The sequence below is a fragment of the Cydia pomonella genome, chromosome 17 (genome assembly GCF_033807575.1).
Source record: "Cydia pomonella isolate Wapato2018A chromosome 17, ilCydPomo1, whole genome shotgun sequence".
Taxonomy (NCBI): Eukaryota; Metazoa; Arthropoda; class Insecta; order Lepidoptera; family Tortricidae; genus Cydia; species Cydia pomonella.
Window position 1 is genome coordinate 5817959 of NC_084719.1, and position 20368 is coordinate 5838326.

Sequence of the window (20368 nt, forward strand, 5' to 3'; positions counted from 1 at the left end):
GACCCTGCCTACGAAGCCGATGGTCCCGGGTTCAAATCCTGGTAAGGGCATTTATTCGTGTGATGAGCATGGATATTTGTTCCTGAGTTATGGGTGTTTTCTATGTATTTAAGTATTTAAAAATATTTATATTGTTGTCTAAGTACCCTCAACACAAGCCTTTTTGAGCTTACTGTGGGACTTAGTCAATTTGTGTAATAATGTCCTATAATATTTATTTATTTATTTTAAAACTACATGATCAAATTACATGAAACTTGAACGAGAGGGTGCTTGAACTTACTCAGCTGCCCTCTTTGCCCTCCTAATGTTAAGTGCAATAATAACTTATTTTAAAATTTCATTTAATTGTGTGACACATCGTATGAGAACAAAGTACACAATTAAATATTAATATGAGTTATTTCACTTTACGTTAAGAGGGCGCCTCTTTGCGCTGCTAAAGCAGAGTCGCTTACGCTGGCATGTGCATCGAATGCAACCTTATCGTTCGATTAGTGGCAAGTTCGTGTGAATCTTAAGGCATTTACCTGCGTAATTATTCTGTGGGCTCTTTTGAGTAATTAAACATTGTTTAAAGTTAAAGATCGGCAACGTGGCTGCTCAGAATACGCTGACGCATCGTAAATTAGGCTTCGTCGATATCGCAACAAGTAACAAGGTAAATGAGGTTTTTAACCCGCAAATTGTAATGGTACCATTGGAAACCAAATAAAATGTGTAGTCTATTATCTTTCGTTCCAAGTGTGGCACTTCTTTCGATAAATCTTTAAAGATAAAACGTACTGCCATCTTAAAGGCCGCCAACGCACTTACAACAATTACAACTGGTTATCCATGGGTACGGCAACCGCTTACCATCAGGCGTTTCGCCTGCTCGTTTGCCTCCTATATTATATTTAAAAAAAAACGTGCAAATACGAAACAGAGAAGGTATATTGAGCTTAATGTGAGGCTGTGTTTGTACACAAAAATAAATATCCCCATTTGTCTCTAAAACGAATCGACATCAGATAAAAGTTCTAACTTAGAGCAGACTTAAAATAAAAGGGGGACACGAAAAAATCCACAAGCCGTTGACCCCTACAGCAAGTTCCTACCCTTCGTAACTGAACATCCTTGTACTGTTAAGTGCTAGCAACATGTTTAAAGCTGAACTAATGTAAAGAAAGAAAACTGGAAACCAGAAGGACATTAGGAAGCAATGGATATATTGTCACCCTAATTCAGAATCGTACGAATTACGCAGATTTGGTCGTAATATATACCTTTTGTTTGTGCACTTAGGTACTAATCACATCAAAATTTTCGCGTGATAAGACCTGGAATCTTTTTTTTTTTAATCTTCAAAAAATCCCTGACATATAATTTTCAAACAGCATTCCTAAAATACAAATCATCACCGAACAAATTGTAACTAAAAATAGACAATAAGTTATATTTTCAACAAATAAACATTTTCATTGCGTGACCTATAAATGACTCATTCCAGAAACTTTCAGTATTACCCACGTATTACTAATGCTAGTGAAACGCATATCAAAATTAAAATTATTCTCCATATACTTATATTAGATACATTTTCGCCCATGATACCACATAGCGAAGTTAGCCTTATTTATTGACCTTATGATAAACGATCATGTCTCCATATGTACGAGCTGCAAAAGTGCATACCCACTTTCGATTCATTCTTAAAGTGGGTAAGTTAGTACTTTTGAAGCTGTGTGTACAGATGAGTTTATACATATCTATACATCTTTTCACCTTATTGCAATGGACTGAAGCTAATAGTGAGTAAGGTTGCTACAACTCAACGAGGGTGCGGAGTGTTAGGGTCGGCAACGCGCATGTAACTCTTCTGGAGTTGCAGGCGTCCATAGGCTACGGAGACTGTTTTCCATCAGGCGGGCCGTACGCTTGTTTGCCACCGACGTTGTATAAAAAAACAACGGGTTGCACTCCGGGAGCGTTGTGCATTTTTGATATTTTGAAATGGTTAGGGAATAATTTTGCAAAACATTCCATGCCTAAACGAAACAGCAAGCGCAGGTATACATTTTCGCCGCGCGGTAGAAAGAGAGGGGGATACTTTTTTCCATTTTTCCCCCATCACAAATAGTGCACAGCGCCGCTAAAGAAGTTTTCACTTCAAAAATGGACTGAAGCACCAGGGTGAAGAATTGTATACATATTTATGAAATCGACTGTACATATCGATATTGAAAATTGAAACAGATATAGGACAAAAGAGCCGGAAAATTCTTCTGTGGTTATTTACCGCACTTGAACACAATAAATGGAGACTCGACAAAACGACAAAAGCATATTTGTAAGGAGTAATCCAATCAATAATTCATTGCACAATACGCAACCGCGTGCCAACGAATGTATTATTCTAATGTGCATTTTAAATTGAACCCATGTCTATATAATGTATCCGTAGAGAATTATACAAGTAACATTATGAAGATATTACTTAACGTTTTCTACTAGTATACATATTAGGGCAGACTTTTATTTTCTTATCGATTTGTCTTACATTACGTTACATTTTAGCTGGTTTGAAGAGAACCTCCTTCTGAGTGGAATACATCCAAACAGCAACACTCTTAACTGTCCATCGGTGGACCTTATGACTTTTGTAATGAGGTCCTGGACAGTTAACACTAACAGTGTGGGCGATGGTACGGAATCACTACTTGCCCAAATTACCATACGTTTTCGTAACACGGAGGAAAATGCATACGGCGAAATTGCGCCTATAAGGGCTCCTCTACACGATGGCCCAGCGTAGGCCAGTCTAAGGGACGCAGCTATGCGATGAAACGAGATAGCAATATTACTTGCTCCCTCTAACGCATAAATGCGTCCATAGGACTGGCCTACGCTGGGCCATCGTGTAGCGGAGCCATAATGTTCAGAATAGGGAACCATCGCGCTAAGCACGGTCGCATTTTTATCGCGTGTCACGTTCTAACAAGTAAGTGCGAATGTGACAGACATAGTAACAGATGATAAAAATGCAATCTGCCACCGAATCTGTCCATCAAATTTTATCGAAATCTGATGAAAAACAAGAACAAAAAATCGGTCCATTACATTCTTACATTATATTTAAGGACAACGATATTTTTAAAATGTTTGTATGTTAAAATTATGACTCGCTTAATTGTCTTATTTTTGTCCATCTCGTAACGGGATATTTGACCGAAAACATTTTTAAAAATGTTTTAAAGACACGCTTCTATCATCCTCACATTAGTATACTTCTCAAAATTATTTAGTTTCCTAATAGCTTTACAGATATGATTCTAAGGGTCAATGTCCGAGTGAAGTATTGGATAGCTAATTAACAAATAAATTAACGGCCAGATAAATTTTTATGTAAAACTTAACACTTTATCAACCAGTTAAGCTTATTTGAAGATTGTGAAACGCCAACGATGACTTTATTTTTCAGAAAAGTGGCAAGTAGTTTATTCAGGACTTTACTTGGACATTCTGAAACAGGCCCTAAATGTAAACCAATTAAGTGTACCTAGTACCTTCCGGATATGTTTGAACTCAATCTATATTTAATTTTGTCAAACTATTAGAAGGGAACTGATACTTTTGATCTGCTAGTGTGGCATTTGTACCGGTTGCCGTCAGCATCTAAGTTTGTAATGAATTCTTTTTTTTTGCATTTTATCCAAAAAAGCATTCCCCTAGTCTAATAGGTAAGACAGACGCCTGACAGAACGCATGCGCCGTCCGTTACAAACATGGCGGCGAACAGCTGTGCGCACACCTGCCAGTGCCAGCGTACGCGCATTCTAATACCGACTTAGAATACAAGTGTTAAGGACTATTTTAGCGAGCCCGTCTCAATGCTTTATTCAATAATACTTATGAAAGTGTTAAGAACTATTTTACTTGTCTCAATGCCTTATTCTTAAAAGGATCTTGTAAGGACTTTAAAGTAAGGTGGTAAGAACTTTTATTGTACAGCAGGTTAAGCGAAGGAAGTGTGCGCTTTGCGCAGGTGAGATAAACTTAACCTCACCAGTGTAAGTTTGACCTCAAGATTTTAAGAGTTGGGTGACTATTATTTCACAAACAATCGTATCTAAAGCCCGACCAGAAATGTATGATCATTGTCAAGAGGGCGCTGTTACTCTGATGTATAGGGTGACAGTTCAGTTTAGTATGAAAAATGTAGTTCCAATGAAATTCCGCAATATGGCGCGTGATCATATATTACTGGTCAGGCTTTAATGTGATATGTGTTACAAAAATGGCCTTTATCTTATATTGTTTCTTTCATAAAATACTTTCAACGAGAAATTACCTACATAACTAAGTAAGCAATTTTTTTTCCGGGCAAGTTTTCATTTCGTTTTTATTTCGCCTAGAATGAGGAGATCTTCAAAGCAGACAAATAATTTATTTTTACATCAAAATAAAATTCGGCGGTCTATAACTCGGTCGATATAAAACGTGCGGGGATTCCCCGCAGGCGGTATAACGACTAGTGAAACTCATGATGGCATGCCTATTGGAGATGTCCCGCACCCCGCATACGAGCCCTATCGACCAATGAAAACAGTTCCCTGAATGCGGGCCCTAATGGCATGCTTTATGTAAATCTCACGCACCCCGCACGCGGGCCCTATCGACCAATGAAACCGAGCCTTAACAGGACTTATAGAGCGTGTATCTGGGTATTCTGGGTTGCCAGTGCCAGAAGTTGGACTCTCATTCGTTTGGATATCGTTCGGAATAACCACCAAGGTGTGTCTTTTTATGCGAAAATGAATAAGGGGGGAACCATTGTTACTCGTATCAACCCGAGTAATTCAAGCGATATTTTTAAAAAGGATGGGGAAGTGTTTTGTTGTTACGTTCATGCGTGTATAAACTTGTAGGGAAGAACGGGTTTACAGAGATATTTTTCTTAGACTTTACCTCTCTATTACAATCAATTCTCTTTGCTACCATAAACAGCATTGCGTGTTGACTTTTAAATGATGATTTAGAATGATAATTTTTTTAGATGTTCATTTTAATCAGATTTTATTTTTGTTTTTTTGGTTTTTCATAGTTACTCGTAGTAGTTTCCTCGCGTTGGTGTGGTGAAAATTTTTGTTTTACTCCGAGGCAAAGTTTTTTAACCCTCCTGCCTTGAAACGCTCGCAACGCTCAAGATTCCACTACGAGAATACCTGAGCAAACGAAAGATTCCAAAATTGAACCACGACTGTATCAAGTCGTTCGAAAAGTGGAATCTTGAGCTCTGAGAATCTTAATTTGGCTTTCTTTTTTTATAAAGTTATAGAAGTTATTCTGGTCCCCCAAGATGGTAAAAATAGCGAATATCGAACACAAGTTTCAAATCTCCCAAGGAACTTGAACGAGTAAGTTCGAAACTTGGTTTATATATACCTACACGTAAGCAATCGGATGAAACGGACATATGAACAAAGTTCTACTTCAAGTTCTTTTGAATTAACAGGATGTTACTTTACTTTAGCAACACTTGGCTACTGCAAGACTTATCACGGCATCTTGCTTACGGTTGCTACATTAGAACGTACTTCTATTTTAGTAGATATCAGCAATTTTACAAAAAAAAATGCTAATATTTACTAAAAAATTATTCGAAAACGCATTCGAACTTACCCCAATGCACCTTAATATATTATAAAGGTACATAATATAGGTAGACAACACGATGGTCGAAAAGAAGGAAATTCAAATTTGCATGCAAACTGCACATTAAAATATATTAAGGGGGGAAAGGGTAATTACATATACCATAATGTTTTTTTTTTTTATTACCTACTGAATTGCAGATATGAATAAACAAGTCATATTATCATCTGCCGAAAATGTTCATTTCAAAAATTGATACAGGCTTTTTGTAAAAATGTGTGGATTTTTAGAAAAACATATCCAACCTTCTGGAAACGTTCTCCAATTTGCACATCTACATGATGGCGCACAAATATATTGACAAACAATTTTTATTAAGGAATATTTGTTACTTACAACTCTTTTACAAATGCCACTAAAAATTTAAACATTTTGAAGTATTATCTTCAAAATATTCTCTTTTAGCTGTGATACACAAACGGAATCATTTGTTGACATTATCAAAAATTGTTTACGTATTTTTGGGTGTACCTAATAGCTCAATCTATATCAAATATGGCTCCATATTTGATATAGTTTAAAACTTAACTCAAATACTTCCAAGTATCTCCAAATAAAAAAATATCTGCATATTTATTGTTTCCTTCATTACGCATCAACCCCCGTAAACGAGGAATGCAAGGCCGCGACACACGAACGTACTTGTTATACCAAACGACCTTGGCCTTCCACATATCGCACATTCCGATGGAGTCCTTGGGGAGGAGTGCTTTTAATAATGAGATAATTTTGCAGCGTTCGTACGTCCGTACATATACCTATATGACGCGATTAACGTTGTGTTTTTGACAGAAATTGTGGCTTAACTGCGTTTCCGTCCGAGGACGCGTGGCGAGCGATGTGTTTGTTAAGAACCGATAGTATCATTTAATTTCCCTATCCTCGCTCAGCCCAGTTCCAGTGAGCCTTATATTATATACTTGTTGGTTATGATTGATTTTTTGGCTGTATTTGCGCGCTATTTTTGAGAATTATTACCTAACCAGAAAATATATGGCCAGCCTTGTGTTATTATTATTAAGCGGCCTCGCACCACTCGTCCGTAAATCCCACTGCGCAACCTTATATCTCGGCCTTTCTAGTGTACTAAATCGATTTAACATACCCTATTACTATTTTTATTTATATGGTAATTTAAATCGATGGTGTACTATGTATAAGTAATGATCTTAGATAATACTTCAATAGTATATGGGATGACGTGATAGAGTCCAGACGATCATTGCCGTAACGATGTTATCGAATCAATTTATCAAGTGGTTATGATTGTGGGCAAACTGGGGCACACGCTTCTTACATCTTACGTCAGATTGGTCATCGCTTATTATAACTTTTATATACTTATAATACAAGGTACTTATACTTAGGTATTATTAGCCAGGTTTCTGAACATAACCTAGAATAAGATTACAGCAGTGGTTCCCAAAGTAGAATGGGCTCTGAACCACCTAACCAAAACCGCCAAATTCGGGACCCACCTAATTATTGCCGAAAATCCGGCCTTACATAGATATGAGGTACTGAAGGAAAGTATTACTTTTATAGCTTCATTAAACAGGCAAGGATAGTTACCAGCAACTGAGAGCTAGAATTTCGTCAACTGCATTTTGTTGCTGGCATGTCGTCTTTCAGGGCCCACTTAAATTTCGCTCGCGACCCACCAATGGATCGCGACCTATAGTCTGGGAACTGCTGGATTACAGCGATCATGTCCTCGAAGCTGTCAAGAAAGCTTCTCGCCCCAAGGATAACGTTGGTCTGATAACCGTCGTGTATTTAGAAATCAATTGTTTCTCCAGGACTTGGTGCTTCTGCTGTTTAAAATACCGCGGCCGCTGCAGGACACCATCGCAAGCGCGGACTTCTGGACGAAGGGTGTGGTGTTTCGGCGGTTCCGGAGAACCTGCCGAATCCTACGCCAAGTCAGACGACGCTAGGAACAACGCTGTTACGTTTTCTCGTAATCTTGTATTTTGTATTTTTATAAATGTTTTGGAGTTCGCAGTGCATTGGTATTAATACTGTAATGCTGCGTAACAAATTTGAATAATAAATAAAATAACTAATATAATATCGGCACCAGGTGGCCAGGTGTGTTCACACAAGATTAATGCAATAGCTATGGGATTTTGAAATTAGTGTGCTCTATTAAACCTTTGGCCTGCGTAATTTGACATGAAGTGGCACGCGACAAAACGGACAAAGCAAGACACGACACGATATATATTATTCCAAGTAGGGCTGCCATATCGAATTTTGCCAAACCCGGACAAAGATTCAAAACAACCCGGACATTTGGCGTAAATCGCATTTTTTCCCCGGACGAATCCGAAAATAATATTAAAAAAAAACAAGACCTTTAATTTTACATGTAGTTTTAATGTGCTTCCTTACATGAAAAGTGTCCGGGACAGTTCTTGACCCCCCCCCCCCCGGACGGCCTCCAAACTAGGACAAATCCGGGAAAACCCGGACGGATGGCAGCCCTAATTCCAAGCCTATTATGCGCCACTGCTGGGCACGACCTTCCCCCCTCTTTTTCTCGTCCCGGTTTTAAGCTACATCTGGCCAGTCTCTCATGGAGTACAAGGCATCCCGCCATCGCTGACTTTATTTTATCACATTTGAAAACATTCTATTATTAGACACATATTGGAAAGATTACGGTTTCCCCGCGCAAGCTTCCATAAGCACGTTATATAACAGCAACGTGTTTTAATAAACGTGATCCTAACCCTTCGTCCAGATCACAACACGAAACAGATATGTCACTAAATATGGATAAGATATAGCTATTGTAATATAGTATGCTAATGCATCGTGTTCTCGGCGATCGACTGTCAGTTACCACTATAGTAAATCGTCAATGATTTATTCTATATACCTACTTAATCTATAAAGGGGAGTCCGCAACGCACGTGTACAAGTTACACCTGCACATAGAGCTGCAAGCGTTCATAAGCTACGGTTTTCGTATGAGTGTGAAATAACATGCTAGCCTAATTATGCTTGCCATACGTCAGGATTTCCTCTGACATGTCAGATTTTTGGTCCTTTGTCAGGATTGTTGAGGTTAGAAACCTTATCTAACCACTAGAAGCAAGCCAAAAGTTTGGTCTTGGGCAGAGGAAGGGAAGCATAACTTTTATTTTGGTTTTACAATGGAGGCAAAATCAAATCAAATCAAAATTTATCAATTATTTAATCTGTGCATTCACGCGGCTATATAGGAGTTCTTCCATTACTTACACCGTCTGAATTCAGAACGTGTGTCTGTTCCGGCAAGCATCCAATCGTGGACCGAAGCAAACACTTATCCGAAATGAATTGGGAATGTAGCAATGATAGAACATTTGTTGGTTCCGAGTGGAAATTGGGTTCTTTGAGAGGTGTTGGTGAAGCACTAATGAATAAAACTCGACTAGACTCGACTAGATGATTTAGACTCTTCATTGCAAGGATATTACGTCCACCACCAAGAGTGTTGGTTTTATTTAGTTATTTAAACTTATAATTCTACTAACGGCGGACTTAATACCTTAAAGCCTTCTCTTCCAGTCAACCATTGGTTCAAACAGAAACTTGTAGTTACTTTTATGGTTTACAGAAACAAAGTCTTGAAAGCGGCAACTTCTTTAACTTTCTCAACATTTCCTAACATGTCAAACATTATGCACTTAAAAAACCTGTGATTCTCCGCCAAACGGCAACTACTTTACGGGGCTGCTGTCAACACCCAATCTCCTTGAAACTGATGTTATTTGTTAACAAAACCGTTTGTTTTAGGAAAGGAAAAAGTTTTTAATATTTCAAAGAACGTGGATGTACTCGAAACAGGACGAAATCAACTCGATAGAAAATAATTGCAAAGATTAGTCCTAAAATCATAATTAAACGGTTCTGGCTGTTTTTTTTACTCATGGGTCTGCAATAAAATAACAAATCAAAACATTTATACCTAAAACACTAACGAGTAATAATCCGTGGATATTTTTTTAATTATTTCAATAGTTTTCTTATTATTCCATTACCAGCCTCTTAACTATTATAAAACAATTATAATCAGATTTAACCATAAAACAAAAGGAGATTATATTTACTCTTTATTTATAAGTAATTTATTAATCACGCTCCAAAAAATTAAAAAAAAGTAGATATTCGTGACTCAAGTTTTTTAACCGCAGTCTCGTCAAAGCAGATTTTTTTATAATTTAGACTCATAAGACTCAAGTTCTTAGTTTCTTACCAACTCTAAATGTAAATACGACGAGAATGGACCTCCGATATTCTGAGTGTTTGCGTTGGGTTGGGTTTCTGTGATCGTCCATGTTTAAATTAATTTGCTTTGGCTCCAATTAAACAAACTGAATCATAGATTTGAAAAGTCGAGATTTATAAACAAAAAAAAATGCGTGGTTTATAAAATTAACGCTAGTAATGAAGTTTTTCTTCATTAAACTAATTTTAAGGTTTGCACTTCACGTGTTTCACGAGTGTGTGTCACGGCCGTCGTGAACGCTGCTCGTACTGTTAGTGTTTGTGAAAGGAGACCTAGGCTCTCCGAAACATGTCACAGGAGTGACTAAAAACCGACCACGTGCGAGTCGAACTCGCACAGAAAGGGTTCCGTACCATTATCTATAAAAAAACGGTCACCCATCCAAGTACTGGCCCCGCCCGACGTTGCTTAACTTCGGTGATTGGATGAGAACCTCGAGATAGGAAATAAATATTTATTTTATTCTGTTTTACGATTTGTTAAAGGGTTTATTGACAATAACAAAATACATAATGGATATATACAGATGATAACTATAACTAGCTCATATCTAAAATAGGCCCTTGAGGCATTGTACCAAGGATGCTGGCGGCATTTCCTCGTTGTATCGCAATACTGATACGTTGTGCGAGGTCCCATCCCTTGGGTCCGGAACCCTAACAACACGGGAGTGTAATCTGTAAAATTAGTTTAATGTTAGTATGTCTCACGACAGTTTAATTCGGAGTTTTTCTTCAATAATAAGTACTATTATTTTGTTGCAGTGTTTTTATTGCAGCCATGCCATCATACTAGTATACTACCAATCCATAATACTACATTCGCTATGACATTTTAATCAGGTTTTGAGCAATACATTTTTAATTAAATATTCTGTTATTAAGGCATTATTTCATTAAAATATAATTCTTCGTTTTAATTAATCATCATTATACGGGTTAGTTACGATGTACGGATAGTTAATTAAACATTAACCACATCCAATTCAAGTCCAATTAGAAATGTGAATTAACAAACGCTAGCTCAACGACCCACAAGGATCTTAACCTTCGACACGAGAGAACGTTCTTAACAATTAACAATAACAACAATGTGCTTAATTTAAAGTAAACATGTTCAAAGGCAAAGCAATAGCTTTAGAAAACGGCAGCATAAAAGGCTTTTATTAAAGTCATTTTTTGCAAATCACTCCCCTAGGAGGTCAGCAAACCACAATTCGCGCGCCGCATAATGTTTTTTGAAGATACAATTTTTGCTCCTCGTGTGATCCATGAACACAAAAATTTTTGACCACTGAAACCTACATTTGAATAGAATAGAATATCATTTATTTCAGTATAAGTACACAGTTATACAGTACATACAGAGAAAGAGAAACAAAAAAAGACTTAAGACTTATAACTATACTTGTACACTGTAACTAGTGTAACTATACTGAAAAAAGTGAACACTCAGCATAATGCCAGGTCCTACTGGAGTAGTACCTGACGCTGGTCTTCCGTGAACACCTCCGTGAGCGTAGTTGCGCGCAGCTACCAGCTGCAGTAGAGTTACTAAGTAGTAGTAGTAATAGTAAAACTCTTTATTGTACAGAAATATATATACTCATCATTAGTACTAAGATAACCATAATAATTATAGATTTGTGGTGATTACTGCTAAGAGTTTGCCGATGCCGACCTCCTTGGAGCTATAAGGCAACGAGACAAATCTTCCATTATCACGATAGGCCCACTGAATTCCTAAACGTCCCGCCTTAGCAATCAGAACACACTTATATAAATAAATAAAAAATAATAAATATATAAAATAAATAAATAAATATTATAGGACATTATTACACAAATTGACTAAGTCCCACAGTAAGCTCAATAAGGCTTGTGTTGAGGGTACTTAGACAACGATATATATAATATATCAATATTTATAAATACTTAAATACATAGAAAACACCCATGACTCAGGAACAAATATCCATGCTCGTCACACGAATAAATGCCCTTACCAGGATTTGAACCCGGGACCATCAGCTTCGTAGGCAGGGTCACTACCCACTGGGCCAAACCGGTCGTCAAAATAATATATAAATATATGTCATTTAATTACAACAGCTCAACTACCACGGAAAGACAAAAACTCTTGTAAACCAGTTTAACCTTGCTCTTTCCTTTCCCATACTTGTCACGGCTTTAAGAACCAAGTTCTACTAGACTGATGTTCGATAAGCAGGGAACTCAGACAAAAAAAATGATCCCTACCCCGCGGCGCTCCACTGCAAGACGGAGTCGGCATTCGTTGGTAGTTTTAGCCGGTAGGCCAACCACTTGTTTGTCCGTCAATTCCGTCATCCCTCCTGGTTCCCCCGGACCAGGTGGCACGCGTAAACGCATTTCCCCAACATTAAAAGGAAGACAATGCCTCTAGAAAACCAGTATAAGCTCAATCTTTGATCACGCACAGTTGCCACGGGTGTAGAGACCTAGTTATGCTGGATTGGGATTCGGTAAACAGGGAATTCAGGGCCAGATTTTAAGGTGGAATCGATTGGCACGCGTCGAAGGACGCGACCTCGGCCCAAGGTTCCTTTAACGGCTTTTATTCTTTAAGCTCCTATAAATATGTTTCCGATGTCATGATACTCGTAGGACAAAAAAAAAACATTTAAAAGTCAACATATTTTTCTGTTCTCTATGCGGAAGGCGTCAACTTTCGGCACGCTGCCGCTAAACGAATTTACTGCTTTCAGGCTCCGTCGAACAGAAAAATAGTAGCTCGGCCAAATTAAGAAAGCCTCAGATCACATATTTGGAACCTCGGCAGCGCCTCGGCCAACAATCCATTAGTTCTAAAGACATTTCTTACTTCACTTTGACGACCTGTCTGGCCTAGTGGTTAGTGACCCTGCCTATGAAGCCGATGGTCCCGGGTTCAAATCCTGATAAGGGCATTTATTCATGTGATGAGCATGGATGATTGTTCCTGAGTCATGGATGTTTTCTATGTATTTAAGTATTTATAATCATGTATATATTATATATATCGTTGTCTAAGTACCCGCGCAACACAAGCCTTATTGAGCTTACCGTGGGACTTACTCAATTTGTGTAAGAAAGTACTAATGTCCTATAATATTGATTTATGTATTTATTATATACTGCCTATTACGAAACGCAGATTGATTGATTGTTGTAACATTGTTAAAACAAAGACATAATATATAGCTACTTTTGAAGGGTATTAATACATATTAAAAAGTATCAATTTCATTCCCTGTGTGCAGAAATCAGGTACCCCTTAGTTGAATGAATGCTTTCACATCTTGATTTTTTCACACATACCTTTAGTAGGTAAGCTAAAATATTTTGATATTTTATAAAAACATTTTATGAAATTTGAAACAAGCATCCATTTTAATGAGTCGATAAATATAACTTTTCTCGCTGGATACTTGTAAAAGTAGAGGTTCTCGACCTTTACGAAACTTTTCTTATTAATTCTATATCCAGATCCAAAATGCTTTGGGCACAGACTCTAAATTAACACCGGGGTTTCACAATTTTAACTAGCGAACGAGGTGTTAAAATAAAATTAACAGACATAATTTTATCCAACTAGGAAACCAGTGAAATTTTACTATTTTGTTTTTTTTTTTTAAATAGTCACACCGCTATATAAATTACAAACTGAAATAATTGAACCAGTGTCATCAGCTTACGGTCTTCCCCACAGATTTAGGATTAACTAGATATCGCCAGTACAAAACTTGCGCGAGTTTTTAAGTAGTACAGTTCACTACTTCTCGCTCAGTGGTGCTCATGACATCCCAAGTGTCAGACGTTTATTGCCACGCAACAAAATGCCTCATTGTAGCATAATTAACTGTGCGAATACGACGAGAGCGGTTAGTCGTGTGAAAGGTGACATTTCTTTTCATAAGTAAGTAATTTTGGTATTAAATATCGCCATATTTAATTTAAAATTATTTATTTTCAATTTGTAATGATGTCGTGACGTTTCTACCAAAATAGTCAATACATACTGTCTACGAAGTACGCCATCCAGTACGGCTTATATTTGATGCATCACTAAAGGCATTTTATTTGTAGGTCGCAATGGACAGCAAACAAACGATACTTTCGTACATCGTTTAGTTGCATGGTAGGAGGAATTTTCTCATATTCTGTCGATTTTAAGCCACTAGTGTTGCACACTATGATGTTTCATGCAGTATCACTGTGAAATTTGATTTATAATCGATTTTTGTGACGGTTTCGTGTTACGAAGATCTTTATGAAGTTTAAGCTTAAGTATAAAGTGAGAGATTATATAATATTGTTATTCTTCATATTTAGTATATTTCTCAAATCTGGAGCACCGACTGTACTGGAATCGCTTCGCATTTTTTGTCCATAAACTCGATTTATATTCGATAAAAGAATCGATTTAAAATCAATCATAAAAACGTCAATTTATATCAAAAAAGGAACGAAGGAAGCCGTCATCTAACCCTTCGTCACAGGGGAGATAAGCCTCTAAGCATTGGGTTGCAACTTATCTAGGAGAAGGAAAACTCCAAAATCAAACCCGGGACGGAGTCCCCGTTAGGCGTGAGTAGGGTCCAACCTGAAATCTGCGGTAAGACTCCTGCAGCCAACCTGGCTCCACACATATTGGCTTGCCTTTCCTGTGGGTCCGGCCAGTGAGGTCGAGAGGGTGACGCAGGTGCTGGGCATTCCTGCGTTTTCCTTAACTCCGTCCCAGGCGGTGTAATGTCTCTAAACATTGCACCATAGATCGTCTGAAATAGACGCTAAGGCCAATAGTATATCAAAAAATTGACACGCTCGGTCCCCAGACCTATCGACGCGGAATCGACTAAAACCGATAGAAAAAAAACGTTATGTTAACGCAATAAGAGCGAAAGACGTTCGGCTCTTATCGGCTCGACCGACGCCTGACAACGCGTGCTTTTCTATCGGCCTTTGCCGATTCCACGTCGATAGGTGTGAGGAGAGCCTTACGCGGCTGACGCCTATCCATTCCATATTCGTTCAATTCCGGCCTCGGTCACTGCAGAACTTATTCACTTTTTCTTAAATATTATGACATTTATATCAGTTTATTAGGTTTATTGGGTTAGGGAAAAGTGTGGACTGAACGCAGATGTATTGACAAAAATTTAGAATGGTATGTTGAGATGGTTTGGACACGTGGAAAGAATGAGTGAAAGAAGGCTAACAAAGAGAGTGTATAACGGAGAAGTAGAAGAGGGAGCTGGAAGGGGTAGACCTCGGCGGACTTTCTCTGACCAAATTGGGGAAATCCTGAAGAAAGTCCAGGTCAAGAGCACCCTAAACCGACGAGCGTGTATGAAGAATGTTATGAAAGTGAAGGAAGCGAAAGAAGTATGTCAAGATCGTAGCAAGTGGAAATCTGTGGTCGCTGCCTACCCCTCCGGGAAATAGGCGTCATTTTATGTATGTATATATTAGGCTAGGTAGATTCTTAGTAGTAATATTCTTATCTTCACTCCACTTTAGAGATGTATAATGTATATAGGTGCTTCCTGAAATAAAGTATAGGTTTAACCGCATGTAATAGTTGTTTCAGAAGGTTTTCATGATCTTTCGGGCACAAAGTTTATCAGAATCAAATCAAATGGTCTCTAATATGTACTGTGTACGCAGATATTCCCTAAGCGGAACGCGGAAGAACATTAATTTCAGGGATATTTTATAACATTTGTCAGTAGGTATTCGTATATTCCGGGAATTTCGCTTAAAATTTATTATCCTTTTAGGTCGACGAACTGCAAATTCATGAATTTGTAATAAGGGAAAGTTATAATTCTGCGAAATGTTATATTAAAAGAAGTGTTTCAAAGGTTATAATTGTAAGTCACAGCCCTTATTTAGAATACTGTGGGGCCTGTGTACTAATGCTCCCACCAGGGATCGGAACCAGTTTTTTGCAAAAACATCTAAATAACCATATATTTCGGTTTATTTTATACTCAAAATGTAGGACTCAGTTGTGTTTTTAGATAACGACTTCGTATTATTAGATTGCCCGATTAGGAATGAAATAATTAACAAAGAACGAAAAAATACCGTTTTCGTTCCCATACAAAAAATACCGGTTTCCGTTCCCTGGCTCCCACATTGGATGTTATAAAATATTATATAACATCGTGTGACGGGGACAACATAATAAATTACTATGAATACTGTCATGATGTCCCTGTCACACGATGTTGTATAACATTTTATAACATCCAATGTGGGAGCACCACAAGATTTGTATAAGATTGTTTCAAACTAAGTTTGAAGATAATGGGAACATTAAGAGGAAAAGGGACGGCCGCTTCTTCATACAAACGTAGTCCCCATTTTCCTCTCTGGATATTGACATTATGGAAAATATTTTTACATAATTAGATGTATATTAACCATAGGTATGCCCCTACGTTTGATTTGTTTAGATTTTTTTGACTATTGAATAAGAGCTACAAACAGATTTCATACTAATAATTAAATGCTCCTAACTCTTATAATAATTAAACATTTGTAAAAAATCAAACATAGGGGCAGAGCTGTGGTTGATATACAACAAATTGTGTCAATATATTTTCAATAACGTTAATATCCAGAGAGAGAAAATGAGGACAACGTTTGTATGAAAAGGCGATTTAGGGCGGGACCTCAACTTTCGTCTGAATTAAAATTACAAACAAACAAAATAGTTGTAAGAGCTACGCCTGATACCGTTTCACTTCATTGATGCTGAACAGACAAACAACATGTGGCTTATGATTATTAATTTATTAAGAAGAAACCATTAAGTTAATTGAGGGGCGGCTGCGAAACTGGAGTGAAAGAAACGCAGTTACGCGTGAGAGCGGGACGAGTAATTTCTTCATACCAGCATCCAAACTGTTAATTGACCATACTTACTAATATTATATATGCAAAAGTATAGCCTGTCAGTTGTCTAAGACAAAGTTCGCCATACATTTACTATGGCGTACTTGATCTTAGAAAAAGGGACAGACAATAACTCTGTCTATCTGTCACCTCTTCAGGCTTAAGTTTAAATCATGTAAATTTTAATGTCTAGTTTTTAAATCGATTTAAATTTTCGTTTTTATTTTAATTCTTTTTATAAATGTTATATGTATATGGATCAATGTTGTCTGCAATAAATGATTTAATAATAATTAAGAGACCCCGGAAAGCTCGGCCGAATTACTTTCCCATACAAACGGAGTTTCGTTCTCATTTTAAAACTACGTGTTGGACTGTAATGAAACTTTGCACATAAAATGAAATGAGGTATAGCTAGGGCTGAAATTTGTTTTTGTTCCACCTTATGAAACAAACGAAATAGGGCAAAAATAAGTTTTGTATGAAAATCTTAAATTCGCTTCATTTTTTTAACTGTGGTATCCGAGGCTATGGAATATATGGAAGAAGCCCAAATCCCACCTGACATGACCCAGGACCGAGAAGCCTGGCGAAATGTAACTAGGAGAGCCGACCCCAAATTTTTTTTATACTTTGTCGGTGGCAAACAAGCATACGGCCCGCCTATGGTAAGCAGTCTCCGTCGCCAATGATAGGAAAAGGACAAGGAGAAGAAGTGGTATCTGAGGCTACAAAAACTAACTAGCTAGATAATACCTTATCCTGTAAGTATAAAGTTTCAGAGCAATAAAGCTAGTCGTTTTAAAATAGAGCCTAACTACGTTTGTATTGGAGAACCGAGCTTGCTGGGACCATTAAACAACAGCCTTAGAGTCAGACCAGGCCAAGTTGGCAGCAATTTTGAAGTTCATAATTTTATAGAAGTTTGACGTTTAAAATAACCCTTTCGCAGTCTGTGGTATCAAAATCGTTGTCAAGCTGCGTCTGACTCTATCTATTAGTTAATGATCGATGCCTTTGACACGTATTCTCATCAGCCACTAATGCAGTTGACTGTACAGTTTTATAAGTGCGTACAATATTATTTATGCTTGCGTCACTTAACCTTAGAGGAAAACCACGATTTTTTCCGAAGCGAGCGCGAAAGGATAAGGTGTCTTTTTCGAACGAAAACTTTCGATTTCGGAAGGTTTCGGCATAAAATTAATGTTTCGGGCAAAGGCTCGGTCACGGCCGAGAATCTGAAGAACCTTTCGGCCATGCCGAAACTGAATTTTCGGTAATGTCCGACGAAAGTTTCTACATAAAAACCTAGGTATCCAGGTAGGTAATGTGGGTAACAGCCAAAAGCCTACAGGTTACCTACCCTGCCATAATAGATTTGATTTCGCCTGCTATCTGTACCTATTGTAAGTTGCTACATGAATGAACTTAATCACTTCGGCGTCCAATTATTGTGCAAAGATTTACACTTGCGTTCAGTAAATACCTACTACTGCACAGATTGGGCAATTCCGTCTACATTCCTACTAAACTATTAATCACATACAATTACATGCGCCAGCGCTTTGAAATAAGTTAAGACAGATACACAATATAGATCGTTTTTACCCAATCGTCGAAGGAAGGGTAAATAGGGTCAAACCAAGCTAACTCTGGAAAGCATTTTCAATGATAAAGTGTGGAAATGTCAACTTTCTAAAACGTGAAAATATGACGTAATGACACCTCCACACTTGGTTCTCTCAAAGTCTAAAGTCAGAGTTAACAGAATCTAAAGCCCGTCACAGACGGAGCGATAATAAACATTAATATACCGTAAGATATCGACAGATATGTTATACCTAGTATAGCTAAGCACCACACACGCCAACGATACCAAAATATATATCGCTGCCTGTCTAGCACACCTACATTGTGAGCGACGAAATATACCAAAATACATCGTAATATACCGAGCTTATATCTCAAGGTATCGAAGCCTTGCTATTAGATATCGTAAGATACCAAAATATATATTACAGCTTCGTGTGTGGACTCTGTCAAATGGTACGTAAAATATATCGTAAGATGCCTTGCTATAAGATATCTTTTGATATTTTATCGCTCCGTCCAAATTAACGTAGGTATTTGGATAGGTATGTACAGTCAACCAATTTGAATCCTAGGCCACTATAGAACCTTGTCGCTTTAACTACTCTATACATGACATGCATCACTCAATAAGCACTGTCGTAGAAGTCATTATGACATGGTTCTACATATAGTGGCCTAGGAATCAAATTGGTTGACCGTACGTACGTAATGTACGTATGAATATTTTCTCGGCGCGTCCGTGTCCTAACGGCTTAACGGATTTTAACGTACTTTTTAAGAAGTGTCATCAATTATATGTCTCAATTTTGTTTATGTTTAAAAAGGTTGGGGTAAATTCGAATTGTCTGTTACCTAATTTCGAGAATGGACCCTATAGTATGATGGGATTATAGGTAATTTTTGGAATTACCTGACATTTTTAAGTTGGTATTCGGAATTTCTTATAAAATTGATATTCTATCTGTTGCTAAACCAATATTAGGTAAGTATATACAATTGGATCAACCTTTGCTTTGTTTATATTTATCTGGGTGTAATTAAATAATGTTATAGTTTATTTACTCGGAAGTAAACTTGTACTTTCGTTGGTTCTTGTACTAGTTAGATAGTCATCTTTGCTAATTAAGTAATTATACTTATATTACGTACCCATATACTAAACGTATTTAATACATAATAAACTAATTTATTTAAGAATAATGGGCAAGAATATTCCAAATTTATTTATTTATTAATGTAATACTGCTGAAAAAATAAAAACTTAACCACGATTATCCTGAATACACGTTTTAAAATTGAATAGGTTTAGTTACTACGAAAAAATACTCTGTTTTAGCAAGTGGCTTGGAGTTATTTTTCTAAACACAATATTAAATATTATATGTTGTACTTACAGCTAGACACGTGGCACTCGTTCAGGACACACTGGTAGATGATCCAGGATTCCAGTTCGATCATCGTAGAGGCCGTCATTTTCACGAAAATTCAATAGGCAGGTAATATAAAGTTTTAAACACAATACAATTTGATATTTTCACCGAATGTCACTGTTATTCACGGAACACTATTAGCTGGTAATAAATAATGTAAGCAATTACTTTTCAGTCAGTGTTTTTGAATATTATAAATAAACACGCGAACATGAGGTACGTTGTGTTTTGGTATCGCCCACGTCCAAAGCAAAGTCGAGTGGTTGTGCTTTCAAACGATTGGAGGGGTGTCCGTCCGACGATCATCTGTGACAGGCGGGGAGATATTAACAATGTTACCAGCAGCCAAAATGATTTCCCCGGAATTGAACGGATAAAATTATTATTTTAATTAAATAGAGTTAGATCAAGATAACTCTGCAATGATTTTTATAACAACCGTT

General features: G+C 37.3%; 1 protein-coding gene across 2 annotated transcripts in view; it reads right to left on the bottom strand.

The window, feature by feature from the left end:
* The window catches only part of LOC133527287 (tumor necrosis factor alpha-induced protein 8-like protein), a 98007-nt gene extending 77639 nt beyond the window's left edge, over window positions 1-20368 (bottom strand). The window contains exon 1 of one of the 2 annotated variants that reach the window (XM_061864261.1): window positions 19890-20368. In XM_061864261.1, coding sequence (XP_061720245.1) covers window positions 19890-19968 — 79 coding nt within the window. In that variant the 5' untranslated portion in view covers window positions 19969-20368. The remainder of the gene's footprint in view (window positions 1-19889) is intronic. The other variant, XM_061864262.1, reaches the window with a different exon arrangement.